Genomic DNA, 19,135 nt, shown 5'->3' on the forward strand with positions numbered 1-19,135 from the left:
GACAGAACTCAGCGGCAGTGTAGACGCAGGTATAGTTTTGTCAATAAAAATCCTCTTTTGTCGACAAAACCCTGTAGTCTAGACACACCCCAAGTGTTGCCACCTTTTAATAACTCCAATTAACCTGAAAATCACAGGGACTTCACCAACTTCCACCCCACCATCAACATCAGCCTGGACCAGTCCACACGAGAGATCCATTTCCTTGACACTACAATTACACGATGAACAAATTTCTACCACCCTATACCAGAAACCTACCAACCGCAACACTTACCTCCATTCATCTAGCTTTCATCCCAGACACATTTCTTAATCTATTGTATACAGCCAGGCCCTAAGATACAACTGGATTTACTCCAATCCCACAGACAGAGACAAGCACCTACAGGATCTACCATAGAGCATTCATAAAACTGAAATACCCACCCGGAGAAGAGAAAAAACAGATTGATAGAGCCAAAAAAGTACCCAGACATGATTTACTTCAAGACAGGCCAAAAAGAGAAAACAACATAATTCCACTTGCCATCACCTACAGTCCATAACTTAAATCCCTCCAACTCATTATCCACAATTTTCAATCTATCCTGGAAAATGCCCCCACACTCTCAGAGGCCTTGGGAGAAAGGCTAATCCTCACTTACAGACAACCCCCTAACCTCAAACAAATTCTTTCCAATAACCATGCAACACACTGCCATCATTATCATCCAGGAACCCACCCCTACAATCAGCCCCAGTGCCAACTCTGCCCACACATCTACACAAGCGATTTCATCGCTGGACCCAACCTCATCAGCCACCAAATCAGAGGCTCATTTAATTGCACATCCACTTAAGTGATCTATACCAACAATGCCCCACTGCCATGTATAATGGCCAAACTGGACAGTCTCTACAGGAAAGAATTAACGAGCACAAATCAGATGTCCGAAAAACCTGTTGGAGAACACTATAATCTACTGGGACACTCCCTAATGGATCTCCAAGTCACTGTTTTGTTTCAGGCCAATTCCACAATCCAAATACACAGAGAAGGATTGGAATTTAACTTCATTTACAAGTTTAATTCTTATGCAAATGGTATGAACAAGGATATCGTCTGGCTCACACACTACCTTCCACATCCAATGACTTAAACTACCAACTAAACAATGGAGATGCAAATTGTTCTTATAGAATCATAGAATACTAGGACTGGAAGGGACCTCGAGAAGTCATCGAGTCCAGTCCCCTGCCCTCATGGCAGGACCAAATACTGTCTAGACCATCCCTGATAGACATTTATCTAACCTACTCTTAAATATCTCCAGAGATGGGGATTCCACAACCTCCCTGGCAATTTATTCCAGTGTTTGACCACCCTGACAGGTAGGAACTTTTTCCTAATGTCCAACCTAAACCTCCCTTGCTGCAGTTTAAGCCCATTGCTTTTTGTTCTATCCTCAGAGGCCAAGATGAACAAGTTTTTTCTCTCCTCCTTATGACACCCTTTTAGATATCTGAAAACTGCTATTATGTCCCCCTTTTCTAAACTAAACAAACCCAATTCCTTCAGTATTCCCTCATAGGTCATGTTCTCTAGACCTTTAATCACTCTCGTTGCTCTTCTCTGGACCCTCCCCAATTTCTTCAAATCTTTCTTGAAATGTGGTGCCCAGAACTGGACACAATACTCCAGTTGAGGCCTAACCAGCTCACAACACACCTTTTAATACATCCCAGAATCATGTTTGCTTTCTTTGCAACAGCATCACGCTGCTGACTCATATTTAACTTGTGGTCCACTATAACCCCTAGATCCCTTTCTGCCGTACTCCTTCCCAGACCGTCGCTTCCCATTCTGTATGGCTACGTCTACATTGGCCCCTGCTCCGGAAGAGGCATGTTAATTTCCAACTTCAGAATAGGGAAATCCGCGGGGGATTTAAATATCCCCCGCGGGATTTAAATAAACATGGCCGCCGCTTTTTTTCTGGCTTGGGGAAAAGCCGGAAAAAAGCGTCTAGACTGGCACGATCCTCTGGAATAAAGCCCTTTTCCGGAGGATCTCTTATTCCTACTTTGAAGTAGAAATAAGAGATCCTCCGGAAAAGGACTTTATTCCGGAGGATCGCGCCAGTCTAGACGCTTTTTTCCAGCTTTTCCCCAAGCCGGAAAAAAAGTGGCGGCCATGTTTATTTAAATCCCGCGGGGGATATTTAAATCCCCCGCGGATTTCCCTATTCTGAAGTTGGAAATTAACATGCCTCTTCCGGAGAAGGGGCCAATGTAGACGTAGCCTATGTGTGAAACTGATTGTTCTTTCCTAAGTGGAGCACTTTGCATTTGTCTTTATTAAACTTCATCAGCCTGTTGTAAACTTATCAGTCTGTTGTAATTATTTGAACCATCTACTCACTGTCTCTCTCTTTTTATTTTTTTCTCCCTTTCCCCTCCTTTTTTTAACTCTTTTTCCCCCTCTCCTCCACCCTTTCCCTTATTTATTCTTTGATCTAGACTTCTAATACTCCTATCATCTGAAGAAGTGGGTTGCACCCACAAAAGCTCATGATATCATCTACATCTTTTGTTAGTCTTTAAGGTGTTACTAGTCTATTTGTGGTTTTTTAAGTTTAACCTGATAATAGTTCTTGAAACTCCTGATCTTGCTGCACTGGATCTGAATCCAGAAATATATGTATTTCCAAGCCCTTAACACAATATTGCAAGAGATGAAACAATTGTAATAGCAATGCAAAATCACTCAGTTCACCAGGTCTCCCATTCCACTTTCAGAGACTTCTGCCTTCTGATTGTTGTGCATTGGGATGTTCACAGGAAATCCAGGCTGTAATGTAGTTGTCTGTTTTGTCTCTCAACAGATGGCTGCTCTCTCTTGTGTGTGCCAAAGCATTTCTGGGATTTCAGAATTGACAAAGGATACAAAAAGGACAAATATTTATTGAAATAATTATTTTGCAAATTGGATGTAGTTTAATAGCTTCTAGAGACTGTTGACTTGTATCTTATGGTTCCTCTTGCCAAAGAAAAGGAAGGTTTATCAACTGCTTGAGTAGCTGTCACATTCCATGAAGTGAAAGACACAGACTGAGTCATACAGATGGTGCTGCTGGAAGGCCCATATATAGGCAAAGCATCTCCAGAGGATTTGAACCAAGCATTCTGTGATGCCAAAGCAGTGGCACAACAGCTGGAGCTGAAGTGCTCTTAACTCTTTACAGTAGAAGCCTTTGTAGCCTCTTACCATCCACCAGCCACTAGGGTATTAGGATGAGATAGTGATTTCAATTTCATTGCTATAAATCCATTGACTTCAGTGTATTTAAACTGGCGAAAAGCCAACCTAGTAACAGCTACATACGTTTCCCATCCTAACACCATGCCAAAAGTTCTGGACTGCACCTTTGGTCCTATGCCTTTCAGGTGCAGCACATAGAGTATATTTTGCAGATGCCACTCCAGCACAGCATGCACTTGTCAAATAACCTGTTCCAATAGGACAACCGTGCATGTGTGCTTCCTTAGAATTTGAACCATGGCTAGAGTGTGCACATGCAGTATCTGCCCATGCTAGGAGCTGAGCTGAGAATTAGTCTCTCTTTGTGGTCAGCAAGCAGCAGCAGTTTTGCATACTATTCTGCAGACATACTGCAAACTAAAATTCAGCAAGTTTTGCTTAACAATATGCTGCATGAGCTTCAATCTTTCCAATGACTGCAAGACGGGGTTTCAAGCAAACCGAAGTCAACTATCTAAAAAATCTGGGTGATTTAGGATTGTCAGTGAAAACAAACAGAAATAACCATGCACTGTGGCACCATTTATTCAAAGATCACAAAGTGGCAAATAAAATGTAATGGTGCTTTATAGATGTTAATGTAGCCTTCACAGTGCTCCTGCAAGGTCAGGAAGTATTATTTTTGCTAGTGAGAATGCTGTGGTACAAGGAAATTGGTAGATTTGATTTGAGCACCAAAACCTCTTATAAACCATTGTCTACCATGAATCTCAGAGAAGACTCCCCATTAATGTTGCTTTGGGAAGTAATTCTGTGACACACACACACACACACACACACACACACACACACACACACAAAGGAGCTTCTCAGAGACTGGTCAAGATTATTCAAGCAAAAAGGATGAGGTCCCTGGACAATCATGTTTCTAAGCTTTTGGCTGGGATCATGGTTTCTGTGATTACCTAGATTAAGCTGATTGTGGAGCATTCCCACTTTCTAGAGTTTGTCCAAGCCTTAAAAATACTGGAGTTAGAACCTGTCATATCACCAGAGTAGTTTGGCTGTTTGACGAGGATTTGAAACAAGTCCTTTTGGGTACAGTTGGGATGATTTTATGATTATGGATACCAGCTTTTAGTAGCTTTGTTGTATGAATATTGGAACTTTCAAGATCTGTCTTTTAATATTGTCTGATAGCCTATTTCCAGTGTTACCTGCCTCCTGCCAAGTTGCTGTGGGGATTGTAGTTGGTTGACACAAACAGAACTCAATGATAAGCTTGTCCATGCAGACCACCCGTTCTGAGAGAACCCTGGTTTTGGTTTTATTAAAAATAAGCTCTTCCATGTGGCAGTTCTGGAAACACATCTCTATGGGACAAATTCTGTGTTAATTTTTTATTAGTTTATACCTGTGTAAAATTTCCAGCTGGCCAGAGGCTTTAGCTAACATACATAGACACACTGTGTTTCAGACCTTTGGATATGTTCTTTTAGCTTGGAAACTGCACCACTATAATGCCTGTGTGTTGGGAAGACATTTAAGTTTGGTGTTCCTAGCTCTGTGAATACATATGCAGGTTAGAAGTCCTTGTATGTATGTATGTACATCAGCCCAGATCTTGCAGTCTTTTGCCTATTCTTTCTGTGAAGATGTGCAGAGTGTTTAGTGCACAAACAGACAAGGGGAAAGGTGTGAAAGGGAAGACATGGATTATCTTGCCACTTCCTGAAATAACTTGTTTCTAATTTAAATGTTCCTCTGTGGTGTTGGCAATCCAAAGTCAGCAGCACCTTCTTAGTACAAGAGAAATGGAAAATGAAACTAAATAGTCCCTTTCTGGCACATGATACAGACCAGTCAATTTTTCTTGTTCAACTAAATAAAATAAAAAATTTAAAGAGATAAAAGAAGAGATAAAAATTAGATTTAATAACTCTATCTACCTTTGGAGCTTATATAGCACCAATAACCATGGTATTCAAGTGCTATGTAAATTATTTAGTTTGAATGATCTGAAGGATTATAACTCAGGCAAAGAATTAAATTTTAAATAGCTGAGGCCAATTTTTTATCTCAGTAACACTGGTGTAAGTCTAGGGTAGTCCTCTTGGTTTTACTGGATTTACTCCAGCTTTACACAAGTGCGCCTTTAAGAGAAGAATGTAGCCCCTGATTCTTCACTTGAACAGTGTTCCTTTAAATTAAGTCTTTGGCTACACCTGAGTGAAGCAGCTGTAATCAGAGAGCGCTTAGCATGCAAATGAAAAAACATAATATTTGTTGCATGGGTTGCCATATGCACAAGCATCATGCTCTCAGAGTAACGGTCTATGGTGTTGTTAAGTGTCTAAAAGTGCCAAGGATTGTGATGGGGTTGTAGAGTACAAATTAATTATCTCCAAAATTGCCTCTGCTTATTTCTCGCATGAAGGGGCAGCATCTTCACTGGAACCGCTTACATATAGTAGCTCAGGATTAAGGGCCGTTGATTGAATAGAGGATATTTTGTGGATGTCCATAAAGAGGAAGAGTAGAAATATGGCAGTTTCAGGTTTTACAGAACTGAGTCTGCAGTTCTGGGTAATTACCTAGTAAATATTCTTTTGAAATCCCTTCTTGGTGCAATGGGTGGAAAGTGTAAAAAGTTGGAAGATACGGTATCTCATTATTTGCTGGTGATTCTGGTGCCTCCACACATGTTTGTAGAAGTCTGCTTTCAGCAGGTTTGTTCTAAGGATCTAATCCTGCAAGGTGCTGAGTAACTCCTGCAATGTATCTAATGTTCTCAGCTTCCATGTAGGTTAAATGGGTCTGATGCTTCAAGTTAGTAAGTGATCGCAACATCTGTCGACTCCATGAGGAATCAATGTTGGTCAGCATAGGCCAAATTCTGAGGTGTCCTGAATCCCCTGAAATCTTACTGACTTCATGATGAGCTCTTGCTGAATGCCTAGCTCTTGTTTTGATTTTAGGCCTGATTTCAAGGCCATTAAAAAAAACAAAAACAAAAACAGAAAGACTCTGTTAACTTCAGTGGAATTTGGATCAGGCCCTGGGCTTTATGTAAGGGGACTGTTACCCCTTACTAAAACTCTGTGGGAGTTTTTTGGTTTACCAGCTTCAGAAGGGGAAGGGTTCATGAGACTGACAGACCCCAGAGACAATGGAAAGCAGTCAACACTCCAGCTCAGCCTGACTGACAGGTTGTAAGTGGGGATTGTTCTGGCTCTGTCTCTGAACAAACAAGCTGTGGGCAGAAGAGGTCCTGCAAAGACAGAGAGCTGAAAGAGGAGTACAAGAAGAAGTCCTGCAGCGACAGAACCAGACACAGACAGGCCAAGCAGTGCAGACCCTGTGTTGAGCAGCAGACTGGCAGTGCTCAGAAAGCCAAAAGGAACAGAGAAACAACACAAGGAGCTGGAACTGGCCAAGCAGCACAGCCTGCAGCCGGATGTGGTGAGCTACTGGGACCTGCAAAGTGTGGGGAAAGGCTCTGGACTGGGAGAGGGGTCTGGCCACTTAGAGACTGAGGCTGTGTGGTCACTGCCAGTGCAAGCGTGTCCAGCCTGCAGCCCCTTGCAGCACATCCAGGGCTTCTAAGGAAGAGACTGTGAACTGTCCTTACACTCTGCAGACTGCTGTGTTGATGTCCCTGTGCTACAGAGCAGGGCTGTGTGTTCTCATTTAACCATTCTCATTGTTTCTTATTCTATTCTCTTTAATCAGTTGATGTTTAATAAATTGTATTTGCTTTGAACCTTATGAAGTGGTCACTGGGCCAAGAAGGCCTGCAGTGTAAAGAGAGCACCTCGGAGTGGGGACACCCTAACTCCTGCCCCTAGTGACTACAAGGTCAGGGATTAAGCCCCAGGAAACCTGGGCCCAGCCTTGTTGGGGTTTCAAGGGCTCTGCTACTCAGGAGAGTGGAGGGGGAGCCCTCAGGATCAGGGAGCCGTGGGGTAAAGGAAGTGGGAGCGAGGACTCATATCCTTTCGCTGGTTCATTTCACCGGGGTGTATAGAAGCCAGGAAAGTTCCCCACAAGAGCGGGACCATTCCCCCGCTTACATTTATGCTTTTTGGTTTTCTTTATGAATTTAGTAAAGGTTCTGCATTAACAGAACCTGGAATGGAACTGTCTGGATTCCAAAGCAGGTACAGCATAGAGGGGACAACCTTCTCCCTACACAAGTCCAACCTTTGGCCTCAACAGCAACATCAATATTACACAGGACAGGAGGATTAGCTTTTCTTTCTAGTCCTACATTTGCTCTCCCTGCCTTTTCCCCTCAGACAAAGCTCTGCATCTCCCAGATGCTGCTTTCCTTTCCATGGCCAAACTAGCTTATTTGTTTCAGTTTGTCCTGAAAAGTTCCACTGGGGACATTGAATTGATCCACTCTAAAACTGTTCATCCTTATATCCAAGAACCAAACAAAGAGGGTTATAAATGGGAAGGCAGGGAATCAGAATTGAGTTAGGTATAATGTAAATTCTGTGGGTCACTATATTTAACTAAGACTAGTGCTAAGAAGCTACAACATTTCCTTCGTGGACAGTAGCGGAGGGGATGGGGAGCTGGACAAAGCACGTTTTATTTGAGGGCAGGGAACACTAACAGACAAGAGGGTATGCCAGACCAATGACATTCTTCCTTTTCTGTGGGTGTTTTGTGAAGAATTAAAGAACAGGTCTGTTGAGTGCACAAAGAGTCAAATCACCGAGGTGAGAGGTAAGTAGCTGAATGACTTTTAAATCCTGCCAGCCTTGAGCTTTTACACTTCTCTAATAAAGTTACCTAGTGGCCTGTCAAAACATGGCTCTATGTAGGTTCCACAAATCATATATATTTTTGTTAGTGTCTCAGCCCTGGTTTACCCTATAGAGTTATTTCAAAATAACTCCCCCCGCCCCTTATTTCAAAATAATAAGTGAAGTGTCCACACTACCAAGCCCGGTATTTAAAAATAATGGGCTGGTTATTTTGAAATCTGTATTCCTGCTTTCCTCGGGGAGTAAGCTTATTTCAAAATAGTTATTTTGGGAATTATTATTTCAAATGTAGTTATTTAAAAATAATTTCCTACTGTAGACATGCCCATGCCCTAAGGTACCACAGGGCTACACATTTTTTGTGATAAGGTATAGATATCCTCCCCTTCCTAGTGGATACTTGTGCAGCTGTAGCCAAGCTTCCATGTGATAATGGGCAGGGCAGAGGGTCAGGTTCTAAGGGCCTCCTTCCTTATGTAGCCATAAGAATGGCCAAATTGGGTAAGACCAAAGGTCCATCTAGCTCAGTATCCTGTCTGCCAACAGTGGCAAGTGGCCAGTGCCCCAGAGAGAATGAATAGAACAGATAATCATCAATTGATCCATTCCCTGTTGTTCATTCTCAGCTTCTGGCAAACGAGGATTAGGACACCAACCCTGCCCATACTGGCTAATAGCCATCGATGAACATATAGAATCAGAGAACTGGAAGGAACCTTGAGAGGTCATCAAGTCCAACTCCCTGCACACATGGCAGGACTAAGCATCATCCGTCATGCCTGACAAATGTTTGCCTAACCTGCTTTTAAAAATCTCCATGTGGTGGAAATTCCTCAATCTCCCTAAGCTATTTATTTCAGTGCGTAACTAACCAGCCAGTTAGGAAGTTTTCCCCAATATCCAATCTAAACTTTCCTTGCTGCACTTTAAGCCCATTGCTTTTTGTCCTGCCCTCAGAGATTAAGGAGAATAATTTTTTCTCCCTCCTCCTCGTCACAACATTTTATTCAACTTTTTTCTTGAAAGCTGTTAGCAAGCCCTCTCTCTAAACTGAACACAATGCTCCAGTTGAGGCCTAAACAGTGCAAAGTAAAGAAGAAGAATTACTTCTCATGTCTTGCTTACAACACTCCTGTTAATACATTCCAGAATGGCATTTGATAGTTTTGCAGCTATGTCACATTGTTGATTCATATTTAATGTGTGGTCCACTTATCACCTTATCATCTTCTAGATGTTTTCAAATCAATTCCTTAATTATTTGCTCCATTATCTTTCCTAGCACAGAAGTTAAGATGACTGGTTTGTAGTTTTCTGGGTTGTCCTTATTTCCTTTTTTTATAGATGGGCACTATATTTGCCCTTTTCCAGTCTTCTGGAATCTCTCCCAACTTCCATGATTTTTCAAAGATAATAGATAATGGCTCAAATATCTCCTGAATCAGCTCCCTGTCTACACAGCAGGGTTAAAGACAAAATAAGTTATGCAATTTGATTTTGTTAATTAAAACTGACAATTCTTCTCTCTGTTTGGGTAGTCTGTAGTAGTTTCCTACCCTGACATCACCCTTGTTTATACCCCTTTTATCCTTATCTTTTTTGCACCTTATTATAGTCTTGGCCTTCACAACATTATCTGTCAAAATGTTCTACAAGTTGATTGTGTGGTATGAAGAAATATGTCCTTTTGACTGTTTTAAATCTGCTACATATTAATTTCATTTGGTGATCCCTAGTTCTTGTGTTATGAAAAGTAAATATCACTTCCTTATCTACCTTCTTCACTCCAGTCATGATTTTATAGACCTTAATCATATCTCCCCTTAGTTGTCTCTCTTCCAAGCTGAAAAGTTCCTCCTCATACAGAAGCTTTCCATACACATAATCATTTTTGTTGTCCTTTTTTGAACCTTTTCCAATGCCAATATATCTTTTTTGAGACCGGGTGACAACATCTGCATGCAGTAATCAAGATTTGGGTGTACCAGCCATTTACATAAAAGGAAATATGATATTTTATGTTGTATTATTTACCCCATTCTTAATGATTCCCAAGATGCTGTTCTCTTTTTTTGACTGTCACCACACATTGGGTGGATGTGTTCAGAGAATTATCCACAGTGACTCCAACATCCATTTCTTGAGTGATAACAGCTAATTTAGACCCCATCGTTTTATTTGTATAATTGAGATTAGATTTTCCAAAGTCTGTTACTTTGCATTTATCAACATTACATTTCCTCTACCAGTTTGTTGACTAGTCACCCAGTTTTGTAGGTCTTCACAGTCTGCTTGGAACGTAGCTATTTTGAGTAGTTTTATATCATCTGCAAATTGTGCTATGTCAGTGTTTACCTTTTTTTCCAGATTATTTATAAATATGTTGAATATGACTTTTCCCAATACAGATCCCAGGAGGGTACCACTATTTACCTCTCTCCTATCTGAAAACTAACCATTTATTCCCACCCTTTGTTTCCTATCTTTTATCCAGTTACCAATCTAGAGGTTCATCTAGACTACAGGGAACGGTCAAAAGAAGATATGCAAATTCTGCGGGAATTTGCATATCTTCTTCCAATAGCAGAGCTTTTGAAAGTGAAGGTAATGAAGATGCGGCTTTTTCGGCGACCCTCCCCACCCCACCTTTGTCGAAAAGCCGCATATACCTCCTTTTTTGAGGAAAAGTAGCTTTTTGCCAAACGGGGTGGTTCACCGAAAAAGTCACGTCTTAATTACTTTCACTTTCAAAAGCTCTGCTTTTAAAAGTGTGATTGGAAGAAGATATGCAAATTCCCATGGAATTTGCATGTCCTCTTTCGACCGTTCGACGTAGTCTAGCTACTCCCTATGATAAAAGACAGTTACCTGTTCTCATAACTATTGTTCTCCAAGATGCGTTGTTCATGTCCATTCCAATTCAGGTGTACGTGCGCTGCATGCATGATTGTCGAAAACTTTTCCCCTAGCAGCTCCAATAGGGTCAGTGTGGAGACCCCCTAGAGTGGTGCTGCTATATCAGCACATATCCCTCCCCTCCCTCGGTTCCTTCTTGCTGGCTACTCCAATAGTGGGGAAGGAGGACGGATATTGGAACAGACGTGAACAATACATCTCGAAGAACACCAGTTATGAGAACAGGTAACTGACTTTTCTTCTTCGAGTGCTTCTTCATGTTGATTCCAGTTCAGGTGACTCCCAAGCTTCTACTCCCTGGAGGTGGGGTCAGAGTTCAGAATCACTGGCTGCAGAATTGCCCTACCAACTGCTGTGTCCTCTCTGGAGGAATGATCAATTGCGTAATGGGCTGTAAACATATAAATTGAAGACCATGTAGCCACCCTTCAGATTTCCTGCATGGGGACCTGCGCCACAAAGGCCGCTGACGAATCTTGAGCCCTACTCGAGTGGCCTGTGACTGGTAGGGGAGGAACCCCAGCTAGGTTGTAACAAGTGCATATGCACTATACTATCCAGGCGGATATACACTGTGTGGATATTGGGTCTCCTTTCATATGTTCTTCCACCACCACGGATAGCTGTGTGGACTTCCTGAATGACCTAGAATGATCTATGTAGAAAGCTAATGCCCTCTTTACATCTAGCATATGCAGCATCCTCTGCCTGTCAAGGACAGATCTGAGACCACCTTTTACTTTTGGTATAAGGAAGTAGTGGGAATAGAATCCCTTGCCCCTCAACTCCTGAGAGACCTCTTGAATTGCACCTGCCTGGAGGAGCAATTGGACATCTTGTTTTAGGAGATGCTCATGAGAGGGGTCCCTGAAGAAGGACAGGGAAGGGAGATGGTGAGGCGGCTGGGATTCAAACTGCAGGGAGTACCCCACTCCAACCATGAGGAGAACTCAACAGTCTGATGTAATATTGGCCAACGTGTGGTAGAAATGGTATAATCTGGCCAAAAATGGAGGGGAGGGACCCAGTAGGTCTGGTGGTCTGCCCTTGGGCACACCCTCAAAAGGCCTGCTTAAGGTTTGGGGGAGGCTTGGAGTGTGCTGGTGGTTTATCCCACACCCTGGATGCCTCAGCTTCTGAAATTTGAATCAGGTCCCCAGTCACTTCAAAGGTGTCCTGTGTCAAAGGGGAGTTCAAGACTGGCACTGGGTCCCCCTGGTTATTTTGCTGAGACAGGATCTCTCCCCCCCCCCCCCCCCCCCCCGTTGTTGTTCCTATTGCATTTATGCTGCTGCTCATGGAGCTGTCTAGAAGCAAACCTTTGCTGTGGAGGTGGAGGGTGGAAAGGGTGCCTTTGGGAAACTGGGGTATGCATTCCTAGGGATGGAATGGTTGTTCGGGAGTCTTTGAGGGAGTGAAGCTTAATGTCAGTCTGCTCTGAAAGTAGGCTGTTGCCCTCAAAGAGGAGATCCTGCAATGTAGATTGGACGTCCGGGGGAAGTCCCAAAGCCCAAAGCCACGCAGACCTGTGCACAGCCATACCAGTTGAAAGTGTTCATATTGCCAAGTCTGGGGAATCTAGGGCTGCCTGCAGGGATGTTCTGGCTATAGTGTGGTCCTCCTCCAACAGGGCTCTGAATTCCTGTCAGGCATCATGGGACAGCAGCTCCTTGAATTTAGTGAACTTCCCATGATGTATAGGCATACCTGCTAAAGATTGCCTGCTGATTTGTGATCCTTAGCTGTAGAGTAGACCTTAGCTGTAGAATAGACGCTCTGCAGAGTGGACCTTCCTGCCCAACAGGTCAGTGTTTTTGGCCTCTTTCACTATAGGGGCCGGGGACTGCTGGCCTTGTCTTTCCCCGTCGTTGACTGCTAAGACCACAGTCGACAAGGAGTGATGGTGGGAGTACAGAAACTCATATCTTTTGGGCAGAACAAAGTATCACCTCTCAACACCCTTGTGTGTTGGGGGAATGGAGGATGGGGTCTGCCACAGGTTCACATAGTTAGACTGTATCATCTTTGATTGGCAGAGCAACCCTGGAGGGCCCTTGTGAGAGCATGTCCACCATTGGTCTTTAGGTTCCTGTATCTCCTCTAATGGGAGATTCATGTTCTGCGCTACCCTGCACAGCAGCTCCTGGTACGTCCTATGGTCCACAGACGGGGCCCTAGAGATGGAGGTATTTGCCACTATTTCATCTGGAGAGGAAGATGAATAAGCGTGAACCTGCATGGTGTCTTTAGTTGACACTTGAGCTCTATCTTCGGATTTCACCTGATGTCTCTGCCTGGGTGGTTGTTCCTGAGACTTGAGGGGTGGACTGATTCTTCTCAGTGGGTGAGACTCCATTGCTGACAGTGCCCTTGAGTAGCACCTGTCCTGAGGGGAATGAGACCTGTCGCTTGTTGACACCATTGATCTAAGTGTGCCCTGTGACTGGTGGTGGGCCCAGAAGGGCCACTGAGATGGTGGTGGCAGTTGCTGTTGCTGGTGGATCCCTTCTGCTACACCCAGGCTATGTCTAGACTGGCAAAAGTTTTCCATTAAAAGCATTTTCGGAAAAGAGCGTCTAGATTGGCACGGACGCTTTTCCGCAAAAGCACTTTTTGTGGAAAAGTGTCCGTGCCAATCTACACGCACTTTTCCACAAAAAAGCCCCGATCGCCATTTTCGCGATCGAGGCTTTTTTGCGGAAAACAAATCTCAGCTGTCTACACTGGCCCTTTTGCGCAAAAGTTTTGCGCAAAAGGACTTTTGCCTGAACGGGAGCAACATAGTATTTCTGCAAGAAGCACTGATTTCTTACAGTAGGAAATCAATGCTTTTGCGGAAATTCAAGCAGCCAGTGTAGATAGCTGGCAAGTTTTTTCAGAAAAGTGGCTGATTTTCCGGAAAAACTGGCCAATCTAGACATAGTCCCAGAGTGGCTGCTCTGAGATCTCAGTGACATAGTGTCTGTCTTGGACTCTGATTGGGATGATCACAGTGGTGCTGACGATGTTGGTGCTGGTGTTGGTATCAGGATCCTCTTGGGGATCTTGAATGATGCTGAGATGGCCTGGAAGGGGAGTGACATCTAGGACTTCTGGACTGTGGCCTTGACTTGGAGGCCAATCTCAGTGCCAAACGTCAATCTCTCAGTGCCAGCCTTGTGTTGAGTGTTGAGTTCTGTGGCAGTGTTGGTGGTAGACGGCACTGTGCTGGTGAAGGTGGACCCTCCAAAGACCCTCCACCTGTCCTGTATTGCCGGCTTTCCTCTTCACAAGTTTGGTCTCAGCGGTGCTGGTGGTTTATCCCACACCATGGATGCCTCGGCTTCTGAAACTTGAATCAGATGCCTGCCTGCTTCGAAGGTGTCCAGTGTCAAAGGGGAGTTCAAGACTTGCACTGGGTTTCTCTCTTGGTGACTGGCCATGTGCCAGACTCAATTGCACCGGTCTCTGGGCCAGAGTTGATGGCACATCTTGGACCTGTCATGCTGGGGATTTCCTCCACGCATGGTCATGTCTCTGACAGGGTCTATGAGGGGATCTGCTGATGTGTTCTCTCCTGCCTTGTGGTGCCGGTGAGGTAGATCTGTGTCTTGGCACCACAGTCTTCAGAGCTGGGGAACCCTGGCACCAGGAGTCTTTTGCTGTATCTGGCTTCTTCACGGCATCTCTTATGGAGACCGGAGCACTCCACACCGAGCTGGCTCCTGGGGCCAATTTTTCAGCTTGAGGGGGTTTTAGCAACACTTTCATCAGTAGCTCTTGGAGCCTGTACTCCCTGTCCTGTCTGGTGTGAGGCTTAAAGCTTCTACAGATTTTGCAACTTTTGGTGTGGTGTTCTTCACCCAGACAGCAGAGACATGTATTATGTGAATCACTGTTGGGCATATGGTGCCTGCAAACTGTGCACGATTTAAAGCTAGGGGCATTAGGCATGCTTCTGTGCCCCTGGGGGCTGGAGATCTTGGGCACTTGCCCTCTTTCCATTGGTTTTTAAGACTTTATTCACACAGAAGGTTAAGGAAGAAGAGCTATCGCTAGGGACTAGACACTTGCCAAGGTAAGAGCTAGCTGTAGTTCCAACGTTGCCACACATGGTAAGAATGATGTGAGGGAGGGGCAGGGTAGCTGTGGCATATATGCGCTGATATAGTGGCACCACTCCACTGATCTCCACAGCCAACCCTATGGGAGCTGTTAGGGGGAAAGTTTCTGACTATTGTGCATGTGGCACACATACACTAAGGATGTTAAATATTGAGTAATTGACTAAACGAATAGTCGATATATTTCGCATTGACTGACTAGTCGATAGGGCGTCTCTGCCTTTGAAGTGTAGAAACAGCAGTAGGGCTGTGGCTACACTTTAAGGGTGAAAGCGCCACATGGAGCCTGGGGTCAGTTGGGGACTTCACCACTGATCCTAGGCTCCACGTGGTGCTGCTGCTTTGAAATGCTGTGGGGAGCCCAGCATCAGGCTCCTTGCAGCATTTCAAAGTGGCCGTGCCACATGGAGCCAGGGATCAGCTGGGGACTCCTCTGCTGACCCCAGGCTCCATGCAGTGCTGCTGCTTTCAAATGCCGCATGCAGCCTGGGGCCAGCTGAGTCCCCAGGCTGCATGCAGCATTTCAAAGGGACAGTGCCGCACAGAGTCTGAGGTCAGCGGGGGAGTCCCCAGCTGATCCCATGCTCCATCTGGTGCTGCTGCTTTGAAATGCCGTGTGCAGCCTGGGGACATCCCACCTGACCCTGGGCTACACACAGCAGTGCCGCTTGGAGTCCAGGATCTGGCCCCACGCTCCACATGGTGCTGCCACTTTGAAGTACCCCTCTTCCCTCCCCACTTGCTGCCTCTTTCTGTTAGAGGCAGCAAAGGGGGGTGGGAGAGCAACTAGTCAACAAGCTTGTCGACTATCTGATGAGCATTAGCTGATCAGATAGTTGACTAGTCCTTCACATCCCTAATGTTCACCTGAATTGGAATTGACGTGAACAAGCACTCCTAGAAGAATATCTTCCCTCTTGTCCCATGACATCTTACTTGCTTAAGATCCTTTTGTGAGGTATCTTGTCAAAGGCTTTCTGAATATCTAAGTACACTAAATTCACTGGATCCCTCTTGTCCACATACTTGTTGACCCCCTCAAAGAATTCTATTAGATTGGTGAGGCATGATGTCTCTGTGCAAAAACCATGTTGATTCTTCCGCAACAAATTACGTCTATCTGTGAGTATGACCATTTTGTTCTTTACTGTAGTTTCAATCAGTTTGCCCAATACTGAAGTTAGGTGTACCAGACTGCAATTGCTAGGATCTCATCTGGAGCCCTTTTTAAAAATTGGTGCGACATTAGCTATCCTCCACTCATCTGGTACAAAAGCTGATTTAAATGATAGACTACAGAATACAGTTAGTAGTTCTGTAATTTCACATTTACGTTTTTTCAGAGCTCTTGGGTGAATGCCATCTCACCTTGGTGACTTATTACTATTTAATTTATCAATTTGTTCCAAAACCTCCTCTAACACTGTCTGGGACAGTTCCTCATATTTGTCACCTAAAAAGGAATGACTCAGGCTGGCAATCTTCCTCATATCCTTAGACGTGAAAACAGATGGCCTTATTGTCCCTGAGTGCTCCTTTAGTATCTCGGTTGTTCATTGGCCCCACTGGATGTGTAGAAGATATATATTTGATCTCTTACACACAAATGCATATACTCATAAACATGTGTATGGGTACACGTGTGCCTATATGCACATGTATACACACATGCACACTTGCTTGCTCACACCAGCATTTCTCTTTAAGGCTGGAGATGGGGAACGGAGTCTGATGGATGTGGGCAAGATATCAGCATTGAGTCACAGTTTGTAAAAAGCTGAGTCTAAGTGTAAGGTAGGCAATTCTTCCTAGCCAGTGAGAAAACAGGGTATAAGGACTTAAACTGCAGATGGGGAGATGTGTTAGATTTTAAAATGATGTCTATGCCTGAGAACATATGTGTATGTCATAGCCTGTCCTGGTTACATTATTGTCTTATTATCACTAAGATTCTCAAGAGTTGACCCAGACACCCATTTATTGTGGATAATTAAAGTGAGCGGTTGGTTATTTGAAAGGGAGAGAGAGTGAGTGAGAGACACTGCAATGAATACAGATTTCATTTAAAAAAGAGAAGCAGAGCTTTAGCAGGGATTTAAACACTGCAGTTTTAGCTGCCTAAAACTCCCAGTCTATTTTCTTATTTCCATTCTCTCTATATCCATCATGATGTCTCTTAGCACATTACCAGAGCACTACATCATACAGAGGATGCTGGAGGGCTGGGTTCCCCCATTCTTAGTCATAAAGCCAATCTGCTTTTAAGCAATCCTTTGGCCATTGATTTATCCACTCCATGGGGAAGGGAACCAGCTTGGATAAAATAAGCAGCACTCATTCCAAAACTCTGCTGTAGGCTGGGGTGCCTTTACCTTTGCATTACATTGACACTGTGATGTAAATGTCAGGGATAAGAACATAACGGCCATACTGGGTCAGACGAAAGGTCCATCTAGCCCAGTATTCTGTCTGCTGACAGTGGCCAATACCACATGCCCCAGAGAGAGGGAACACAACAGGTGATCCTCACGTGATCCCTCTCCTGTTACCCATTTCCAGACAAACAGAGGCTACGGACACCATTCCTACCCATCCTAGCTAATAGCCATTGATGGATCTAACCTCCATGAATTTATCTAGCTCTTTTTTAAACCCTGTTAAAGTCCAAGTCTTTACTACATCCTCTGGCAAGGAGTCCCACAGGTTGACTGTACTCTGAAGCGTTGTCTACACTGCCAGCTTTTGGTGGCAGAGAGTATGCTAATGAAGTGCTCATTAGCATTTGTTGTGCTGTCATTAGAATATTCTCTGCCCAAGGCTTTTTGCGCAAGAGGTTTTTGTGCAAAAACTAGCAGTGTATATGGATCTGTTTTGCGCAAAAACTCCCTTTTGTGCAAGATCTGTATACCTCCTTTTTTGAGGCATAAGGACTTTCTCCCAACAAATTATATTCATCCATGTGTCTGACAATTTAATTCTTTACTATAGTTTCAACTAATTTGCCCAGAACTGACTTTAAACTTACTGGTCTGTAATTGCCAGGCTCAACTCTAGAGCCCTTTTTAAATATTGGTGTCACATTAGCTATCTTCCAGTCATTAGGTACAGAAGCTGATTTAAAGGATACGTTACAAACCGCAGTTAATAGTTCTGCAATTTCCCATTTGAGTTCTTTCAGAACTCTTGGGTGAATGCCATGTAGTCCTGGTGACTTGTTGCTGTTAAGTTTATCAATTTGTTCCAAAACCTCCTCTAATGACACTTCAAGCTGGGATAATTCCTCAGATTTGTCACCTAAAAAGAATAGCTCAGGTTTGGGAATCTCTCCAATTTCCTCAGCCATGAAGACTGAAGCAAAGATTGGTGGATGATGTGATGCAATATGGGGTTTCCCAAATACTGTGGACAATGTGAGCAACTGAACTTTTTAAATGCTTTGGAATGAGCCTGTTGGAGCTGATTCTAATTGTGTGCGAAGATTCATATTCGGCAACACTGATCAATTAGAACTTGGATACTGAATGAAATAGTTTTACTCCTAGTATAACAAGTGGTGTTCAGTGATCACTGAAAGCACAAATCTAAGACAATACCCCAGGCCCATTGACAGGGGGTTGGAGGGGTGGGAGAAAGGACAACTGCCCTAAGGCCTTAAAGCTTAAAGGGGCTTAAAGCTCAGATTGCTGCCACTGCCGTTACTGCTACCTTAGGGCCAGGGTGCTCTATTTCCTGCTGCCACAGTGAATCCACGTGCAGCAAGAAAGGGCAGCAGAGTAGAGAGGAGCAGACTTCCAGGCTATTCCAGCTGCTTCCCCATGCCAGGTCTCTTTCCCCAGGTAATCCCCTGGGCCACCCTGGGACCTGTCCATAGCATGGTTGAGGTTGCCACCATGAAGCCCCCCAAAATAGGGCTAGGGGGATGCCCCAGATAGGATGGCTCGGTTGTGCATATCAAATCTATTTTTGCTTGCCCTGGTGTACCTGACATAGGAATGTCTGACAATGGGTTTTAGTTTAGCAGACGTGCGGTTCAGTGGTTGCACAAACGTATGGGTTTAGACATGTATCCTCATTAATCCCCAATCTATTGGGCT

General features: G+C 44.1%; 1 protein-coding gene across 8 annotated transcripts in view; it reads left to right on the plus strand.

Moving 5' to 3' along the window:
• The window catches only part of LOC142829096 (uncharacterized), a 128,748-nt gene that overhangs the window by 60,203 nt on the left and 49,410 nt on the right, over positions 1-19,135 (plus strand). For 6 of the 8 annotated variants that reach the window (XR_012903353.1, XR_012903355.1, XR_012903357.1 and 3 more), the window contains one exon: positions 2,868-6,861. The exons of the other annotated variants lie outside the window; for them this stretch is intronic. Coding sequence is in view for 2 of the 6 variants with exons in the window: in XM_075926781.1 (XP_075782896.1) it covers positions 2,868-2,951 (84 nt within the window). In the remaining 4 variants the exon portion in view is untranslated. Of the gene's footprint in view, positions 1-2,867; positions 6,862-19,135 lie in introns of those variants that run through there. 8 annotated transcript variants of the gene reach the window in all.

The sequence above is a fragment of the Pelodiscus sinensis genome, chromosome 4, assembly GCF_049634645.1.
Source record: "Pelodiscus sinensis isolate JC-2024 chromosome 4, ASM4963464v1, whole genome shotgun sequence".
NCBI classification, from domain to species: domain Eukaryota; kingdom Metazoa; phylum Chordata; order Testudines; family Trionychidae; genus Pelodiscus; species Pelodiscus sinensis.